This window comes from Neoarius graeffei, chromosome 4 (genome assembly GCF_027579695.1).
Source record: "Neoarius graeffei isolate fNeoGra1 chromosome 4, fNeoGra1.pri, whole genome shotgun sequence".
NCBI classification, from domain to species: Eukaryota; Metazoa; Chordata; class Actinopteri; order Siluriformes; family Ariidae; genus Neoarius; species Neoarius graeffei.
Window position 1 is genome coordinate 106,149,236 of NC_083572.1, and position 18,522 is coordinate 106,167,757.

General features: G+C 41.4%; 1 protein-coding gene across 1 annotated transcript in view; it reads right to left on the minus strand.

Annotated features, from left to right (window-relative positions):
• Nucleotides 1–8,916: 8,916 nt before the first annotated feature.
• Nucleotides 8,917–18,522, minus strand: part of LOC132884661 (diencephalon/mesencephalon homeobox protein 1-B-like) — a 41,964-nt gene continuing 32,358 nt past the window's right edge. Inside the window, exons 4-5 of the mRNA XM_060918500.1 lie at nucleotides 12,905–13,280; nucleotides 8,917–9,326 (exon numbers count right to left, since the gene is read on the minus strand). Of these exons, the coding sequence (XP_060774483.1) occupies nucleotides 8,917–9,326; nucleotides 12,905–13,280 (786 nt within the window). The remainder of the gene's footprint in view (nucleotides 9,327–12,904; nucleotides 13,281–18,522) is intronic.

The window sequence follows — 18,522 nt, forward strand, 5'->3', positions numbered from 1 at the left end:
GGAAGATCTCCATGATCCAAGGCGAATAATGAACTGATTTTAAAGATGAAGAAAAAAAGAAGTGTTCTATGACTATCACAGTGAGGTGAATGGCAGATGTATGAAATAATGTGTTCTGTGATGAGGTTTTCTGGAAGGAGATGTTTGCTTATTTAATATGTTTGGAAGGAGTCTCCATGCCAACACTTTTTAAACCTTGGATTCACACCAGATTTCTCAAGTCAAGGATCACGTCAAAAGTTGAATCAAGACCACATTCAGTCCCAGAGCCAAACCTGTTCCAGCATGAAACACAAAGCAAGCTCCATGAAAATATGGGCTAAGGTGTTAAAGTCGGAATGGAAGAACTCCAGTGTCCTGCACTCGGAACTGGATCCTCCTTACCAAACATCAGTGCCTGATCTCGCCAATGCTCTTGCGGAATGTGTGGATGAACACACATCCCCACAGCCACACCCAAAAATCTAGTGGAAAGCCTTCCCAGAAGAGTGGAGCTTATTACAACATCAAGCGGGGATTACGTCTGGAACGGGATGTTCAACAAGGATATATGGAGATGGTGGTCAGGTGTCCATAAACTTATGGTCATGTCATGTATTTGTAGGTGAATTTAAATTCATTACCATCTTTGTTTTGAGAGACATCACGAGACACTACTTTATAATTAATGGAATAAGTGGAGTTTCAGAGCAAACAGAATCCCTGCTGATAACCACGCCTCTTCTGGGCCACGCCCACCCTCTCAGCCAAGCCGAACAAACTCTCCTGTTTATTGATTACACTCAGATTTAGTTGCTTATTTACGTCCTTAGTATACCTCCTTTATAAATGTCCTTCAGTTTGTAAATCACTTTGCTGTACATACATGATTGTCTCATTATCCATACAGGACACTTTTTCCATGGAATAAAAGCGTGTTCTATTCCCTTCTAGCAGGTTTCATTCATTTGGTTTGATAGCATGCAATATTGTTAGAATATTGCTTATCCTATGTGCACTATGTCACTCTAACCAATCAAGGATGAGCATTGAATATGGTTTATGATATTGCATGGTTGTCAAGCCAACATGATGTCACACGTCGGAGATGTAAAACTCCTGTGCTAGCGAGCAACTGTGACAATTTGTAAACAAACATGGCTGCCAGGTTTGCTTCGTTAAATACGGAAGATTTTGAGAGAATTTTGAAAGAGAAAGACGCGTTGAACGCCTGAAAGGAATGTGCATGGATAATAATAATAATAATAATGGGCGGCACGGTGGTGTAGTGGTTAGCGCTGTCGCCTCACAGCAAGAAGGTCCTGGGTTCGAGCCCCGGGGCCGGCGAGGGCCTTCCTGTGCGGAGTTTGCATGTTCTCCCCGTGTCCGCGTGGGTTTCCTCCGGGTGCTCCGGTTTCCCCCAAAGACATGCAGGTTAGGTTAACTGGTGACTCTAAATTGAGCGTAGGTGTGAATGGTTGTCTGTGTCTATGTGTCAGCCCTGTGATGACCTGGCGACTTGTCCAGGGTGTACCCCGCCTTTTGCCCATAGTCAGCTGGGATAGGCTCCAGCTTGCCTGCGACCCTGTAGAAGGATAAAGCGGCTAGAGATAATGAGATGAGATGAGATAATAATGTTGGCTGGCTTTTTTTCGTGGTCTATCAGATATATTCCATTCAGCTACTCGTCTTCAACTCGTTCAGTATCATGCTCGCTGAATGAAATACATCTGATAGACCACGAAAAAAAGCCAGCCAATATTATTTAAATAGACCATGTCTTGTCTCACAGATATTCTTATTAACAGATATAAAGCACATTGATATAAAGTTCATAAATAAATGAAATAGTTTGTAGTCTTGTCTTTGGTAAATCTTTTAGCAGTGGTATAAGAGGAATAAATCAATTTGTATACACCATGCTGTTATAGGAAAACAATCAACAGTTGGATGCAGTGTTGTAGCTGAGTCAATAAACCTCGAGTTCGAGTCCAGTCTCGAGTCCCCAGTGTTCAAGTCTGAGTCAAGTCCAAATCATTAAAAAAAAATTTGAATCGAGTCCGAGAACAAAACTTCAACTGCACCATTTGACAGTAGCTGTTTCAGCGCCATTAACATTAGTTTGTTCCTGAACATGCCGTATGAACAGGTGAATGTACGTCTCTTTATCAGGGAGTGTGAAGTATTCTGTCAGAGACGGCTGGGAGACGGATGTAAGTGCAGAAGGTGTGTTTATTAATACAAGTGAAGACGGTAAACAATCCAGAACGGCAGGTAAAATCATAAAGCAGTGAAACAGGCGACAGGTCGAGCGAGACACAAACAGGCTATCGTAGACTCGGCAGAATCAAAGACGAGAAACAGGAAATCAGGGATCAGGAAACCAAACAAGGAAATAAGGCTTGGTAACATGTCAGTGATGCAACTCAATACTTCGCAAAGTAAGTGTGTTTTCACAGTTTTTATATCGGCGCACTGATTGCGCCTTAATCCTGTGCAGGTGTGAGTCGTTTACGGTGCGCGTGAGAGTCCGCTTGGTGCGTGCACTGTCCGGAGCGTGTCCGAGAGTCTATCTGCACTGCAAAAAATAAAAATCTTAGGAAGTTTATTTGCCTATTTTCAAGTCAAAACATCTAGCCACCCTTATTATAAGACATAATTGCCCAACAAGCAAAACCTCATTTAACTAGAAAGGCTAGTTTTTAGACAGTCCATCTTGAAAATCTTGTATAGACAAAATGTCTTGAAAAAGTCGTATTTGGAGCACCTTTGAAAATAAACCAAGTTTTTTTTAAAACAAGTAAGTACATTTTGGACATTTGTCAAATGCGGTTCATCTTGTTTCAAGAAAAAAAAAGAAAGTATGCTTGTTTTGGGAATAAATGAACTTTACTGAAATCTTTGAATCTTTCATTACAATTCAACTCCACCTTACAGATCCTCAGTTTACTGCGACTGTTTTCTCAGTCATTCAGAGTGAGCTCCTTCTAGATGCTCTACAGACTCTAGACCAGACAAGTGCCTTCAAAAAGGCTATGAGTGAGTGGAGGGCGTTTTAGTGAGGGCTTTTTGGAATGCTGTGAGTTAAGTTCAGTGTTTTTTTTTTTTTTTTTGTGCCTGATCTTGTAAACCCTTCGTACACATGAATAGTCAGTGCCCCCAAAATGCACTGTTGCTTTGGCGTTGTGTAAGCACTATAAGTCAAAATGCGTAGACTTTTTTAAAAATTATTATTATTATTTTTTTTGGTGCCTGAGGTCCTGGGGAAGTGGAATCTTAAGAGATGTTTTAATGTTTGAATGTTGAAATGGGAAAAAAAAATAAACTTGTTGCAATGCTACACGTGTCGTCAACTTGATTCAAGATAGTCTCTGGTCTCATATCTAGAGTATTTTACTAATTACAGGTCACAAAAGGAGAATTTTTTAAGCTAGCAATGCTTAGTTGTAGAATTTAACAATCCTAATATTAGTGTATTTATCTTAAATTCAGTTTTTACTGCTCAGACTTTGTCATGAATTTAAGTGAAATACCCTTAAAATGAAATAAATAAAAATGACTTGAATGGCTAAATGTAAGAAGTACGATCTTGTTATAAGAACTATTTTGATTATTTTGAGTTAATCAGATCTCACATAATAAGTTCCCCAATCTTATTTTGGAATTATTTCATCTAAAAACAGGTTAGAGTTTTCATCTTACTTTAAGAAATCTTACCAAGTCAAATTTGACTAGTTCCATTGGCAGATTTTTTTCACCTGATTCAAGCAAATATGCTTTGTTTTAATCTTTTATTTCTTATTTTTGAAAGGCCATTTTTTTGCAGTGTGATGCACGTGCCAAGGCACGCAGGTGTTACACTCTTGCACAAAATTAGTCCAAAAATTAATGTAGATATAAATATCTTATGCCAAATTATGGCATGTTACCAAAAATAAAGAAAAAAATCTGAGTCCTCGTCTCCAATTTACGAGTCCGAATGCAGTTAATGCACGAGTCCTAGTCCAAGTCTAAGTCGTCAGTGCTCAAGTCCAAGTCAAGTCATGAGTCCTTAAAATTAGGGCACGAGTCAGACTCGAGTACTACAAGCCTGTTTGGATGTATTCATTACTTCACTCAGTAGACACCAACAAATTAAACTTATGTGTTTCACCGGTATAATATTTATTCTCTTGCAATTCACAGATAAATTATTCACATTTACAGAAACAATCCAGAGAAAAGACAGCAATATCTATTTAACATTACAGCAGAATGTTTTAGCAGTTTTTTTTTAATACACTCACCAGCCACTTTATTAGGACCACCCCTACATCCACCTGACGTTCTGTTCGATGCAGTTCTGCAATCAGCCAATCCCTTGACAGTAGCACGATGTATAAAATCATGCAGATACAAATCAAGAGCTTCAGTTCATGTTCACAATGTTCAAACATCAGAACGGGAAAAACTTTGAGCTCAAAGTGTGACTTTCTTTCACTGTGGCATGGGTGTTGGTTTGAGCCAGATGTATTTGTTGGTTTGAGTATTTCGGAAACTGCTGATCTGGGGTTTTCACACACAACGGTCTCTAGAGTTTACACAGAATGGTGCGAAAAACAAACAACATTTCATCGAGTGAGCGAGCGACAGTTCTGTGGGTGGAAACAAACGCCTTGTTGATAAGAGAGGTCAGAAGAAATGGACAGATTAGTTTGAGGTTTTTTGCCAGGAAGGATATGGTAACTCATATAATCACTCTTTACAAATGTGGTGAGCAGAAAAGCATCTCAGCATGCAACAGCAAACAGAAGACCACATTGGGTTCCACTCCTGCAGCCAAGAACAGGAATCTTACAATCAAGAACAAGTTCCTATGAAAGTGGCCGGTGAGTGTAGATTATATTGAGATTATCTCTTGATATGCACAATGAGAAAGGACTCCAGATACTTCCTAGAAGAAATTGGAGGCACTCTGTACAATACCTGACAGTCCTTGACCATGCTGATGATCTAGCAATTGTGTCAGAGATGCAGAACTCCTCCTCCATGCCCTTGAAACATTAGCCTCCCTTGTTGGGCTCGACTGTAACACCTGGATTCAAGACCTTTGACTTGGAAAGACCTGATACATTTTCAAAACCAGTGAACAGAGTGCAATCAATTCTTCTTCTTCTTCCCAACAAACAATTAATTTTCAGCAAATCATCATCAATCTTCTCTTCCAAGGTCTTCAACCAGACAGCCAATCAACTTGCAGTAGAGCCCAATAATGTCAAGAAGGGGTACTGTACATCTCTACATCCTCAGATCCCTCAGCCTTGACATCTCCATCTGGAAAGAACATCAAGCGAAATGATGACTTCAAGTACTTTGGCTCCTTTATAATGAACTCTTATAAGGACTTCAAGATCCAAAAGGCACTGGCCTGGAAAACTTGTAATGCTCTTGACAAAATATGGTGCTCTAATCTGGAAAACAAACTAAAGATAGATCTTTTCAGATCTGCCGTGGAACCCATCCTCCTTTATGGTGCTGATACATGGACCCTAACACTCAAACAACAACAAAGACTAGCCGGGACTTACACCAACCTTCTACGACATGTGCAAAATATCCACTGGTCCGCTCATGACACCCTGGAGGAGATCTACAAGGACTTACCATCCATCTCTGTAAGACATAGACAGACGAGAGTGATGTTCGCTGGGCACTGTTTCTGAACTGAAGGAGAAGCTATAGCCCAACTTCTCCGCTGGAGCCCAAGCCACTGCCTAGGGAAATCTCAAAAACTCACCTCCCCTGACATAATTTCTAGGGACACTGGGATTGGGGTACAAGATCTCCATGTGTCCATGGCTGACAGGAAGGTGTGGTGCGATGTTGAGAGGTCAGAGGAAAATGGATAGATTGGTTCGAGTTTTTTTTTTTTTTGGTCAGGAAGGATATAGTAAGTCATATAATCACGGTTTACAACCGTGGTGAGCAGAAAAGCATCTCAGCATGCAGCAGAAAACAGAAGAACATACTGGGTTTCACTCCTGCAGCCAAGAACAGGGATCTTAGAATCAACAAGAAGTTCCTATTAAAGTGGACGGAGTGTGTGTAGATATATACTGTATGCTGCGAGTCCCTTTAGCATCAATGACCATTCTAAACAAACTGTGGTGTATTTACACTGTGACACCTTCACATCATTTCTGAAGCCTTGGTGCGCCGTAGGTTGGTCTGAAAGAATTTGTGATAGTCAGTGTTCTTAAAGTGCAGTTCCGGGAGCCCCAGAAGTCTATAAAGCATATGCAAGGGGTTGTGATTATTATTATTTTTTTTTTAACTTGATTTCTTTTGTCCATGAAAGTTTGTTTAACAGTTAAAAAGGTCCCTGAATGTAAAACGTTTTGAGAAGCAGTGCATTAGAGACCAGGACAGCTCACTGAATCGTGACATGAGGCCATGCAGGTGACTACAATTTGACACAATGGATATAAACAATGTTTATAGAATGAAAATGCTGACGTTTTCTTGCATTACCACCTCAGTTCAGCGAAAAACATTCATACCATCTCCGGAACCCACGCAACTATCAGACGTTCAAGTGCAGGACTAAGCGATTTCAAAGTAGCTTTGTACCTAGCTGTGTTAAGACATGGGATAATGATTTATAGGACTTGATTTTTTGATTATTATATTTTTATAGAGTAACAATGATTTTTAATTGTACATTTGTAAATATCTATTTTTCAAACTTATGGTTTGCAATTGATATTAATAAAATATTATCATATCTCATATTATCAGATACTGTATACAGTGAGTTGATCATGTTTGACTGTATTACTCACCGAGTCCTTGATTGAAATTTTTTTTAAAGCATTTTAGTTAGATTTTCATTAGGTATTGAATATTCGAGCTGGGGATGTGCTGTTTAGGAAAATAATTAACGACAGGGTGGTGTCATGCAACTTGTGGCGAAATAAATTGGGCGAAAATAAAACTCAACAGGAGACATGTACACAGTGCTGTGCAAAAGTCTGAGGCACATATAAAGACATGCTGGAGAATAAATAAATGAAACAAAGTCAATATTTGGTGTGAGACGACCCTATGCTTTAAAAAAATAAAAATAGTACTCTCCGGGGGGGCGGCACGGTGGTGTAGTGGTTAGCGCTGTCGCCTCACAGCAAGAAGGTCCTGGGTTCGAGCCCCGGGGCCAGCGAGGGCCTTTCTGTGTGGAGTTTGCATCTTCTCCCCTTGTCGGCGTGGGTTTCCTCCGGGTGCTCCGGTTTCCCCCACAGTCCAAAGACATGCAGGTTAGGTTAACTGGTGACTCTAAATTGACCGTAGGTGTGAGTGTGAATGGTTGTCTGTGTCTATGTGTCAGCCCTGTGATGACCTGGCGACTTGTCCAGGGTGTACCCCGCCTTTTGCCCGTAGTCAGCTGGGATAGGCTCCAGCTTGCCTGCGACCCTGTAGAAGGATAAAGCGGCTAGAGGAGATGAGATAGTACTCTCCGGTAAAATGAGTGCAGTTTTATGCGGAAATGATCTGTAGGTTTTACTGAGCATCTTCCAGAACCAGCGACAGTTCTTCTGGACACTTTGACTGTCACACTCGCGCCTTAATTTTGCACCAAATCCCAGCAGCCTTCATTATGTTTTCTTTTTTAATCGGAAAAGTGCTCGCTTATGGAATATACTGCTCAGATATATAACAAACTTTTTTTTCTGTAACATTTAATTTTGTGCTGGGAAAAAACAAACAAACAAATGAACGTTTGGACTCAAATTTTTTTTTGTGATGTTTTGACTTGATAATGTAGAAGTCATAAAATAGAAATCTAACAAAGTTTGCATGAAAAAAAACATGCAGTGCTGAAGCCTTTTGCACAGTACTGTGTATCTGTTTTTAATATTCATAATATTTTGTTTATTAGTATAAGAGGAGGCGGGATGGTGGTGTAGTGGTTAGCGCTGTCGCCTCACAGCAAGAAGGTCCGGGTTCGAGCCCCGTGGCCGGCGAGGGCCTTTCTGTGCAGAGTTTGCATGTTGTCCGCGTGGGTTTCCTCCGGGTGCTCCGGTTTCCCCCAAAGACATGCAGGTTAGGTTAACTGGTGACTCTAAATTGAGCGTAGGTGTGAATGTGAGTGTGAATGGTTGTCTGTGTCTATGTGTCAGCCCTGTGATGACCTGGCGACTTGTCCAGGGTGTACCCCGCCTTTCGCCCGTAGTCAGCTGGGATAGGCTCCAGCTTGCCTGCGACCCTGTAGAACAGGATAAAGCGGCTACAGATGATGAGATGAGTATAAGAGGTAATCATTTTGGACTGCATTTTTATCTGGACCAAGAGGATGATGACCTGTGTGCTTGGTTTTAATGTATTTGTAGTGCTAGTTGGCCTAGTGGTTAGCGTGTTCGCCTCTCGACCAGGAGATCATGAGTTCTACGCGCGGTCGGGTCATTCCAAAAACCATCATAAAAATGGTACCTGCTACCATCTGGCAATACAGATGTGAATGGGGAAGTCAAACTCTTGTGGTTACCAGAGGACACGCCCCCCACTGTAACCCTAGCTGTATAGGCGAGAGGCCGAGGGCTATAGAAACGGAGATTGGCGCTGCACCTATACGCCTGAATGAGTTGGTTAGTACTGGGACAGGAGACTGCCTGGGAAAACCAGATCCCAGCGTGAGAGAGACTTTGAGTGCTGTTATTTAGCATTGATTCTTTAAGAGGTCTCACTTTTCAGTACGGATCGGCAAAAATGCATATCTGATATAATGTTTCCATTGGTGACAAACCCAGCGAAGTCATTTCTTTGTTTGTCCTTCTTCCTTGTGTTTCATGTTGTTTAAATAAACACAGCATTATAATTTATGGATTAATTAAAGTCCAATTCATTTCTGGTATTTCAGGCTTTAATGTATATCTCAGCTGTTCTGAGGTCAGTCCTGAGGTCGGTTCAGTTGTGCAGCGTGTCCAAGCCGAGTGAGGCTGCATGCTGCTTGGCCCTGAAGCGCAGGTTCTCGATGCTGCTCGTCTTGCTGTTTAAGCTGCTCCACACCTGCTGAGACAGAGACTGGTAATAAGACTGGCACTGCAGCGGGCTGAGCGGAGACGCCATGTTCATGTTCATACTCATGTTCATGTTCATGCCCAGGTAAGCTAAAGAAGACGAGGTGGATGAGGAGGAGGGTGCGCCCATGTCGAAGGGTGTGTAGTGCATCAGGTTGTTCGTGGCAGCCATGTGCTGGCGAAACTGCTCCTGTAGACGGAAGAGGCTGAGAGGAGACGAAGAGTAGGAGTTGGTCTGGACTAAACCACTGCTGAGAACGCTGGAGGACGAGAGAGATGGCGAGGCGAGAGGAGAGTCTGGAAGGAATACAAAGAAATCATTTCAGTGTTTGTGTGTCAGATCACTTGCTAAGCACTAAGGAATAAAACACACAGTGTCATTTGGTTATAGGAAAATAATCAGCGATACAGTGGTGTCAGGAAGTGAGTGTTACCATTGGAAAGTTGATTATTTACGTGATTTGCGCTAGCAGTGCTGACGCTGACCTAAATTGTTATTTTCACTCAGGATCTTTCTTTCTTCTTATTATCTCATTATCTGTAGCTGCTTTATCCTGTTCTACAGGGTCGCAGGCAAGCTGGAGCCTATCCCAGCTGACTACGGGCGAAAGGCGGGGTACACCCTGGACAAGTCGCCAGGTCATCACAGGGCTGACACATAGACACAGACAACCATTCACACTCACATTCACACCTACGCTCAATTTAGAGTCACCAGTTAACCTAACCTGCATGTCTTTGGACTGTGGGGGAAACCGGAGCACCCGGAGGAAACCCACGCGGACATGGGGAGAACATGCAAACTCCGCACAGAAAGGCCCTCGCCGGCCACGGGGCTCGAACCCGGACCTTCTTGCTGTGAGGCGACAGCGCTAACCACTACACCACCGTGCCGCCCCCTTCTTCTTCTTCTCCTCCTAATTTTTTAGGATGCTATTTCTGCCTCAGTTTTCAACCAATCATCACTAAATTTGACATGAAGAATACGTCTGGGATGAATTATGTTGCTCTGACTTTTGGTGCTGATCTGGATCACTGATCTGGAGTGATCCATGAAAAACTGGATTTTTTTCAATCACTTATAACTCTGTCAATTTTCATGATTTTTTCAATCAGTTTTTTTTTAATCCCCCGCTGGCTGAAAGGCCCGAAGAGGGATTATGTCATTGCGATGTCCGTCCATCTGTCTGTCCGTCTGTCCCGGGAAGGGTCGCATTGCATATAATCCACGTCAGGTTTGATGATTGAGGTTCCCTCTATGCCGTCTCACCCATCTGACCTGCCAGCGATCTTTGAAGTTGCGTTCTGAGAGTGCTTTTCCCTGACAGACATTGGAGCACCAGGGCTTTCTGTCAAGGGCAATATCATGCCAGTCTTTGTCGAAGCTGAAAGCCTTCAGGTCGTCTTTCACGCAGTCTTTCCAGCATTTCTTCGGTCGACCCCTTGGCCTTGAACCCTGTGCTAACTCACCGAAGAGAAGTTGCTTCGGCATCCGGGTGCCGTCCATTCTGCAGACATGGCCCAACCAGCGGAGCCTATTGCCTCGGGTGATCATCTCTCTACCTGGGAAGGGTACTCACGTTCTGAAATCAACTCTTCTCACAATTTTTGGAGGAATTTCACAAAACTTGACAGAATTCTTTGTTATATGTCGTTAATACGCATACTGCAATTTCGTTCAATTCAGTCGCTTACCAGAGTTATGCGAATTGATTACTAAACTTGTACTTTGACAATTTCATGAGGGTGTATTAAGCACTTACAGCATAGATATAGTTGCCAGCGGGGGATATTGTGCTCTCAGAACACTCGTTTTTTATTTTGTTCAGGGCAGCAGGACGGAACTTTTCCTCACTTAGCATCATTCTCTATCTCTTACCGTTCCGGATCCATAGTGTACAGTTACCAGACGTCCCGGTTTGTAACAGCTAGCACAAATCACTGTGACTTTAGTCATGGGCTCTATCTATTTTTCTTATTCCTCTTACAATACAGCAGTTCACCAGTGATTAAAATGGATTATTGGCTCAGCCTTTGGCTGAAGCCTACCGTATAGAGGCACCTGTCTGTATGTGTATGCTTAACCGAGTTTGAGCGTGTTTAAGAATGTAATTGGCGTGCCAGCCTCAGGTAGCGATTCCACAGTCGTGGTGTGGCATCGCTGAGTACTGACTATGTAAGTGCCATGTTACATGACCTCAGTTTGTGATGTAATCATCCGTGGCTGAGCGGTCTAGAGCGCTGTCCAGGAAAGGAATAGACTGCTTTGAATCCTGGCACCGATGTATCTCCCAATCAGACAAAGGCCTGCACAGGTCTCCAATTTATTAAAGAGCAATAAAGACATGTCCTTTTTATCTATTTATAGCTGCATTTATTGTTGTAGAATGTCCATGAAAAAGGTAGCTCCTGTTCTCACTTATGTTAAAGCAGCGATAAGCAGTCATTCCTTCACCACCTTGTGTTTTTTTCCTCTTTTGATGTTACTTAATTAACAAAACAAATGAACAAACAAACAAACAAACAAACAAACAAATCTCTGCTTGTCATGTTACCAAGAAACTCCGCTGTCCTGAAGACTCTCCCGTGGTAGAAATCTTACTGACTGTTACAAAGTACTGACACTGCACTGTAAAAAAAATAGTTGAGAATACTTTAAATTTCAAGGCAACCGTCTGCATTAAGAATTTTATGTTTTGCCAACGATGTGCCCATGATAATCCAAACTATGATAAAACTGTTATCTTTATTAAGAATTCTTAATTAAGTCAATTTTCAATTCCTCATTCTGCCAACATGGATTTCTCTTTTTGCTGAACAGTGGCATTCACAGTAGTGCAAAAAGGCAATTGAGGTTATCACAATTTTTTTTTTTTTTAGATTTTTTTGGGGCTTCTTTCACCTCTATTTGGATAGGACAGCATAGAGACAGGAAATGAGCAGGAGAGAGAGAGACGGGGAGGGATCGGGAAATGACCTCGGGTCGGAACCCGGGTCCCCGGATTTATGGTATGGCGCCTTATCCACCTGAGCCACGACGCCCCCGAGGTTATCATAATTTATCAGTAAACTATACATGCCTTTTTTCATTGTTCTACACAATTACAAAACTTCAATATTGAAATAAAGTTTTTAAAACCCACATCATGGGTATGGCGTCGTGGCTCAGGTGGATAAGGCGCCATACCATAAATCTGGGGACCTGGGTTCGATTCCGACCCGAGGTCATTTCCCGATCCTTCCCTGTCCTGCTCATTTCCTGTCTCTACGCTGTCCTATCCAAATAAAGGTGAAAAAAGCCCCCCCAAAAAGTCTGATAACCTCAATTTTGCACTACTGTGAATGCCACTGTTCAGCAAAAAGAGAAATCTATGTTGGCAGAATGAGGAATTGAAAATGTACTTAATTAAGAATTCTTAATAAAGATAACAGTTTTATCATAGTTTGGATTATCATGGGCACATCATTGGCAAAACATAAAATTCTTAATGCAGACTGTTGCCTTGAAATTTCAAGTATTCTCAACTATTCTTTTTTTACAGTGTGGAGACTCCTTCCATAAATGATAAATAAACATATCCTTACTGTATAAATAATATAGAACCTTCAGACCAAACAAAATTGACAACCCAACAATGCTGTGGGATAAATATCACATTTATATATTGCCATTATGCCTGAAAGCTTTATTTAATACGCAGATACAGTTTCTTAGCCTCTCCTTTTTGTCTCAGCCAATCAGAGCAAGCCTCATGGCAGAAACAGTTGTCATTGGAGAGCTGTGGTTTACCATGGCCCACCCCCTTTCCTCTTCTACCCCAATCAATGTACGACTTAATGCCCCGTAGTTCACATGCCCTATCTGAGTGAGTTACCTGATTTTGGACTAAGTGGTTTGCATGGTGGTGTTGTGCCACCTGTCAATGCTGACCCCGCCCCTTTTTCCTCCTCTCCTAATAACAGGGGCTCGTCCTCTCTGTCAGTCAAATCCTCTGCTCCTGACTCCACCCCCGAGTGCTCAGGTGACGTAACATTCACTTCTTCATTTAGCTCATCTGGAGGCGGAAGTGTGGCTCGAGTCCTGTCTGAAGGTGAAGGTGGAGTTTGAGGTGTTCTTATGGGTGGCGTTTCATCTTTTTTCTCCGTTTCCTGGTTTCTTTCTGACTCCGCCTCCTTCTGCTTCTGGAGCTGCTCTTTCTGCAGACTGCGCTGCTTCTTACGGAACTTCGCTCGTCTGTTCTTAAACCAAACCTAGCAGAGGAGGGACGATAATGATGGAAATTATTGTCGTAAATGTGGCATGTTCTCTGTCAAAGATTTTTGATCTCGATAATGATCTTTCTTTTGGAGTTTTACACCCTGATGTAAAGCAGCAAACAGAGGATGGTATATTCATTTCTTTTCAGAAAAAAACCCTGTGTTTAGCAGAAATATATACTTGTATATGCTTATCTGTTAAAAAGCATATTATACATCAAACAAGTCACATAATGACACATCAACAAGTCTGCTTAGATATGTACATGACTGAAATTCAAACCAATTTATGACAGAAAAATAAGCAGCGATTTGAGAATGAATCGACTTCAGCTGCGTGGACACAAAGTCCTGGACACTTAACACGTCATATGTATATGCTGTACATGTAATTTCCACATCCTAATGCAGGCGTAGCAAAGATTTCAGCAGTCAGACTTGAGAAAGATTCAAAGAACGAAGCAATGAAGCTGAGTTAATGCTTCTTGTAGTGTTGTAGTACTTGAGACTGGTCTCAAGACCACTTTCTGAAGGTCTGGGTCTTGTCTGGGAATTGACTGCATTTTACTTGGTCTTGTCTTGGTCTCAGACATCAAGGACTCGGGATTTTATTTCAAGACCTGTCAAGACCACAACTACGGGGATTTCAGGAAAATACCTGTGCATTGTCTGATTTATTTGTGAACATCTTTACTATAGTCGGATGGAATACAACCCTGATTCCAAAAAAGTTGGGACAAATTACAAATTGTAAATAAAAACGGAATGCAATAATTTACAAATCTCAAAAACTGATATTGTATTCACAGTAGAACATAGACAACATATCAAATGTCGAAAGTGAGACATTTTGAAATTTCATGCAAAATATTGGCTCATTTGAAATTTCATGACAGCAACACATCTCAAAAAAGTTGGGACAGGGGCAATAAGAGGCTGGAAAAGTTAAAGGTACAAAAAAGGAACAGCTGGAGGACCAAATTGCAACTCGTTAGGTCAATTGGCAATAGGTCATTAACATGACTGGGTATAAAAAGAGCATCTTGGAGTGGCAGCGGCTCTCAGAAGTAAAGATGGGAAGAGGATCACCAATCCCCCTAATTCTGCGCCGACAAATAGTGGAGCAATATCAGAAAGGAGTTCGACAGTGTAAAATTGCAAAGAGTTTGAACATATCATCATCTACAGTGCATAATATCATCAAAAGATTCAGAGAATCTGGAAGAATCTCTGTGTGTAAGGGTCAAGGCCGGAAAACCATACTGGGTGCCCGTGATCTTCGGGCCCTTAGACGCCACTGCATCACATACAGGCATGCTTCTGTATTGGAAATCACAAAATGGGCTCAGGAATATTTCCAGAGAACATTATCTGTGAACACAATTCACCGTGCCATCCGCCGTTGCCAGCTAAAACTCTATAGTTCAAAGAAGAAGCCGTATCTAAACATGATCCAGAAGCGCAGACGTCCTCTCTGGGCCAAGGCTCATTTAAAATGGACTGTGGCAAAGTGGAAAACTGTTCTGTGGTCAGACGAATCAAAATTTGAAGTTCTTTATGGAAATCAGGGACGCCGCGTCATTCGGACTAAAGAGGAGAAGGACGACCCAAGTTGTTATCAGCGCTCAGTTCAGAAGCCTGCATCTCTGATGGTATGGGGTTGCATTAGTGCGTGTGGCATGAGCAGCTTACACATCTGGAAAGACACCATCAATGCTGAAAGGTATATCCAGGTTCTAGAGCAACATATGCTCCCATCCAGACGACGTCTCTTTCAGGGAAGACCTTGCATTTTCCAACATGACAATGCCAAACCACATACTGCATCAATTACAGCATCATGGCTGCGTAGAAGAAGGGTCCGGGTACTGAACTGGCCAGCCTGCAGTCCAGATCTTTCACCCATAGAAAACATTTGGCGCATCATAAAATGGAAGATACGACAAAAAAGACCTAAGACAGTTGAGCAACTAGAATCCTACATTAGACAAGAATGGGTTAACATTCCTATCCCTAAACTTGAGCAACTTGTCTCCTCAGTCCCCAGACATTTACAGACTGTTGTAAAGAGAAAAGGGGATGTCTCACAGTGGGAAACATGGCCTTGTCCCAACTTTTTTGAGATGTGTTGTTGTCATGAAATTTAAAATCACCTAATTTTTCTCTTTAAATGATACATTTTCTCAGTTTAAACATTTGATATGTCATCTATGTTCTGTTCTGAATAAAATATGGAATTTTGAAACTTCCACATCATTGCATTCCGTTTTTATTTACAATTTGTACTTTGTCCCACCTTTTTTGGAATCGGAGTTGTACTTGCTGCTTCAAATGCAACCAGTAATGTGACCCATTGCTAACTTGAAATTTTTCTTCCTGTTAATGGTTGTCACCCCTCCCCCACCCCTTCACACACACACTGGTCTGGTCCTGGTCTTGACGTGGTCTCACCCTGCCTTGGTCTTTATCTTGACTTGATCTCAACCCCTCAAAATATTTGTCTTGGTCATGACTTGGTCTCAGTTTACAACACCTAGCTTTGACTACAACACTAGGTCCATGTGTTAAACACTGCTGAAAATGAAAAGATGTTATGGAAATCCTGGCCTGATGCATGTACAGATATAGGGTGCGTTGCTCCATTTGTTATGGAGAACAGAGCATGCTCAGTAGATAGAGCAACACATTATTTGCACCAGTTTTATCAGATTTTAATACTGAGTTCAAATCTGTGTTAGAAATGCTATCTGGTTGATATGTTTCTGACTGATGGGTCTGTAGAATGTGCTGTTGTCTGAGTGGAAGTAACTGTTACAAGATGGCCGCCGAGTGAACAAACTTTACAATACGAATTTCAATTCCCACTAAAATCCTGTTGCATGATTTCTGGTTCAACTTTTTACAACCCCAATTCCAAAAAAGTCAGGATGCTGTGTAAACTATAAATAAAAACAGAATGCAATGATTTGCAAACCATGGAAACCTTCTATTTCATTGAAAATAGTAGAAAGACAACATATCAAATGTTGAAACTGAGTAATTTTATTGTTTTTTGAAAAATATATGCTAATTTTGAACTTGATGTCAGCAGCACGTTTCAAAAGAGTTGGGACAGGGGCAACAAAAGACTGAAACAGTTGTGTAAGGCTAAAAAAATAATTTGGTGAATTGGCAACAGGTCAGTAACATGATTGGGTATACGGTAAAAAGAGCATCCCGGAGAGGCGGATTCTCTCAAAAGTAAAGATGGGGATAGGTTCACTGCTTTGTGAAAGACTGCGTGGGCAAACAGTGCAACAGTTTAAGAATAACATTCCTCAATGTAAAACTGCATAGAAGTTGGGGATCACATCATCTATGGTCCATAATATCATTAAAACAGTCAGAGAATCTGGAGAAATCTCTGTATGCAAGAAACAAGGCTGAAAACTGACATTAGATGCCTGCGATCTTCAGGCCCTCAGGAGACACTGCATTAAAAGCAGACATGTGTCTGTAGTGGAAATCACTGTATGGGCTCAGGAACACTTCAGAAAACCATCGTCTGTGAAAACACTTCATTACTGCATCCAGAAATGCAAGTTAAAACCAGATATAAACAATATCCAGAAACACTGCCACCTTCTCTGGGCCCGAGCTCTTTTATGATGGACTGAGGCGAAGTGGAAAACTGTCCCGAGGTCTGACGAATCAAAACTAGAAATTCTTCTTAGAAATCATGGACACCACGTCCTCTTGGCTAAAGAGGAGAGGGACCATCCGGCTTGTTATCAGTTCACAGTTCAAAAACCAACATCTGTGATGATATGAGGGGGCATTAGTGCACATGACATGGGTGGCTTGTACATCTGGGAAGGCATCATTAATGCTGAATGATATCTACACATTTCAGAGCAATATGCTGCCATCCAGACAAAATCTTTTTCAGGGAAGGCCTTCCTTCTTTCAGCAAGATAATGCCAAACTGCTTTATGCACATATTAAAACCGCATGGCTCCATAGCAAGAGAGTCCGGGTGCTAAACTGGCCTGCCTGCGATCCAGACCTGTCTCCTGTTTAAAACATTTGGCGCGCTATGAAGCACAAAATACGACAAAGATGTGAGACCCCGAACTGTTGAGCAACTGAAATTGTATATCAGGCAAGAATGGGACAACATTTCTCTTTCAGAACTACAGCAATTGGTCTCCTCAGTTCCCAAACGTTTAGAGTGTTAATAAAAGTAGAGGTGATGCGACACAGTGGTAAACATGCCCCTGTCCCAACTTTTCTGAAACGTGTTGCTGACATCAAATTCAAAATGAGCGTATATTTTTCAAAAAAAACAATACAATTTCTCAGTTTCAACATTTGATATGCTGTCTTTGTACTACTTTCAATGAATTACTGGGTTTCCACACTGCAAAAAATAAAAATCTTAGGAAGTTTATTTGTCTATTTTCAAGTCAAAACATCTAACCACCCTTATTATAAGACATAATTGCCCAACAAGCAAAACCTCATTTAGCTAGAAAGGCTAGTTTTTAGACAGTCCATCTTGAAAATCTTGTATAGACAAAATGTCTTGAAAAAGTCTTATTTGGAGCACCTTTGAAAATAAAACAAGTTTTTTTTAAAACAAGTAAGTACATTTTGGACATTTGTCAAATGCGGTTCATCTTGTTTCAAGAAAAAAAAACAAAGTATGCTTGTTTTGGGAATAAATGAACTTTACTGAAATCTTTGAATCTTTCATTACAATTCAACTCCACCTTACAGATCCTAAGTTTACTGCGACTGTTTTCTCAGTCATTCAGAGTGAGCTCCTTCTAGATGCTCTACAGACTCTAGACCAGACAAGTGCCTTCAAAAAGGCTATGAGTGAGTGGAGGACGTTTTAGTGAGGGCTTTTTGGAATGCTGTGAGTTAAGTTCAGTGTTTTTTTTTGTGCCTGATCTTGTAAACCCCTTGTACACTGCACTGTTGTTTTGGCGTTGTGTAAGCACTAAGTCAAAATGCGTAGACCTTATTTATTTATTTATTTATTTTATTTTTGGTGCCTGGGGAAGTGGAATCTTAAAGTGCCATTCCACCATTGGATGTATTTTTTTGGCATAAAATACAATATATTTTATGACAACATGACTAGACAGAGAAATCTTTTAGCTTCAAAATGATATATCAAACAGGGCGGCACGGTGGTGTAGTGGTTAGCGCTGTCGCCTCACAGCAAGAAGGTCCTGGGTTCGAGCCCCGG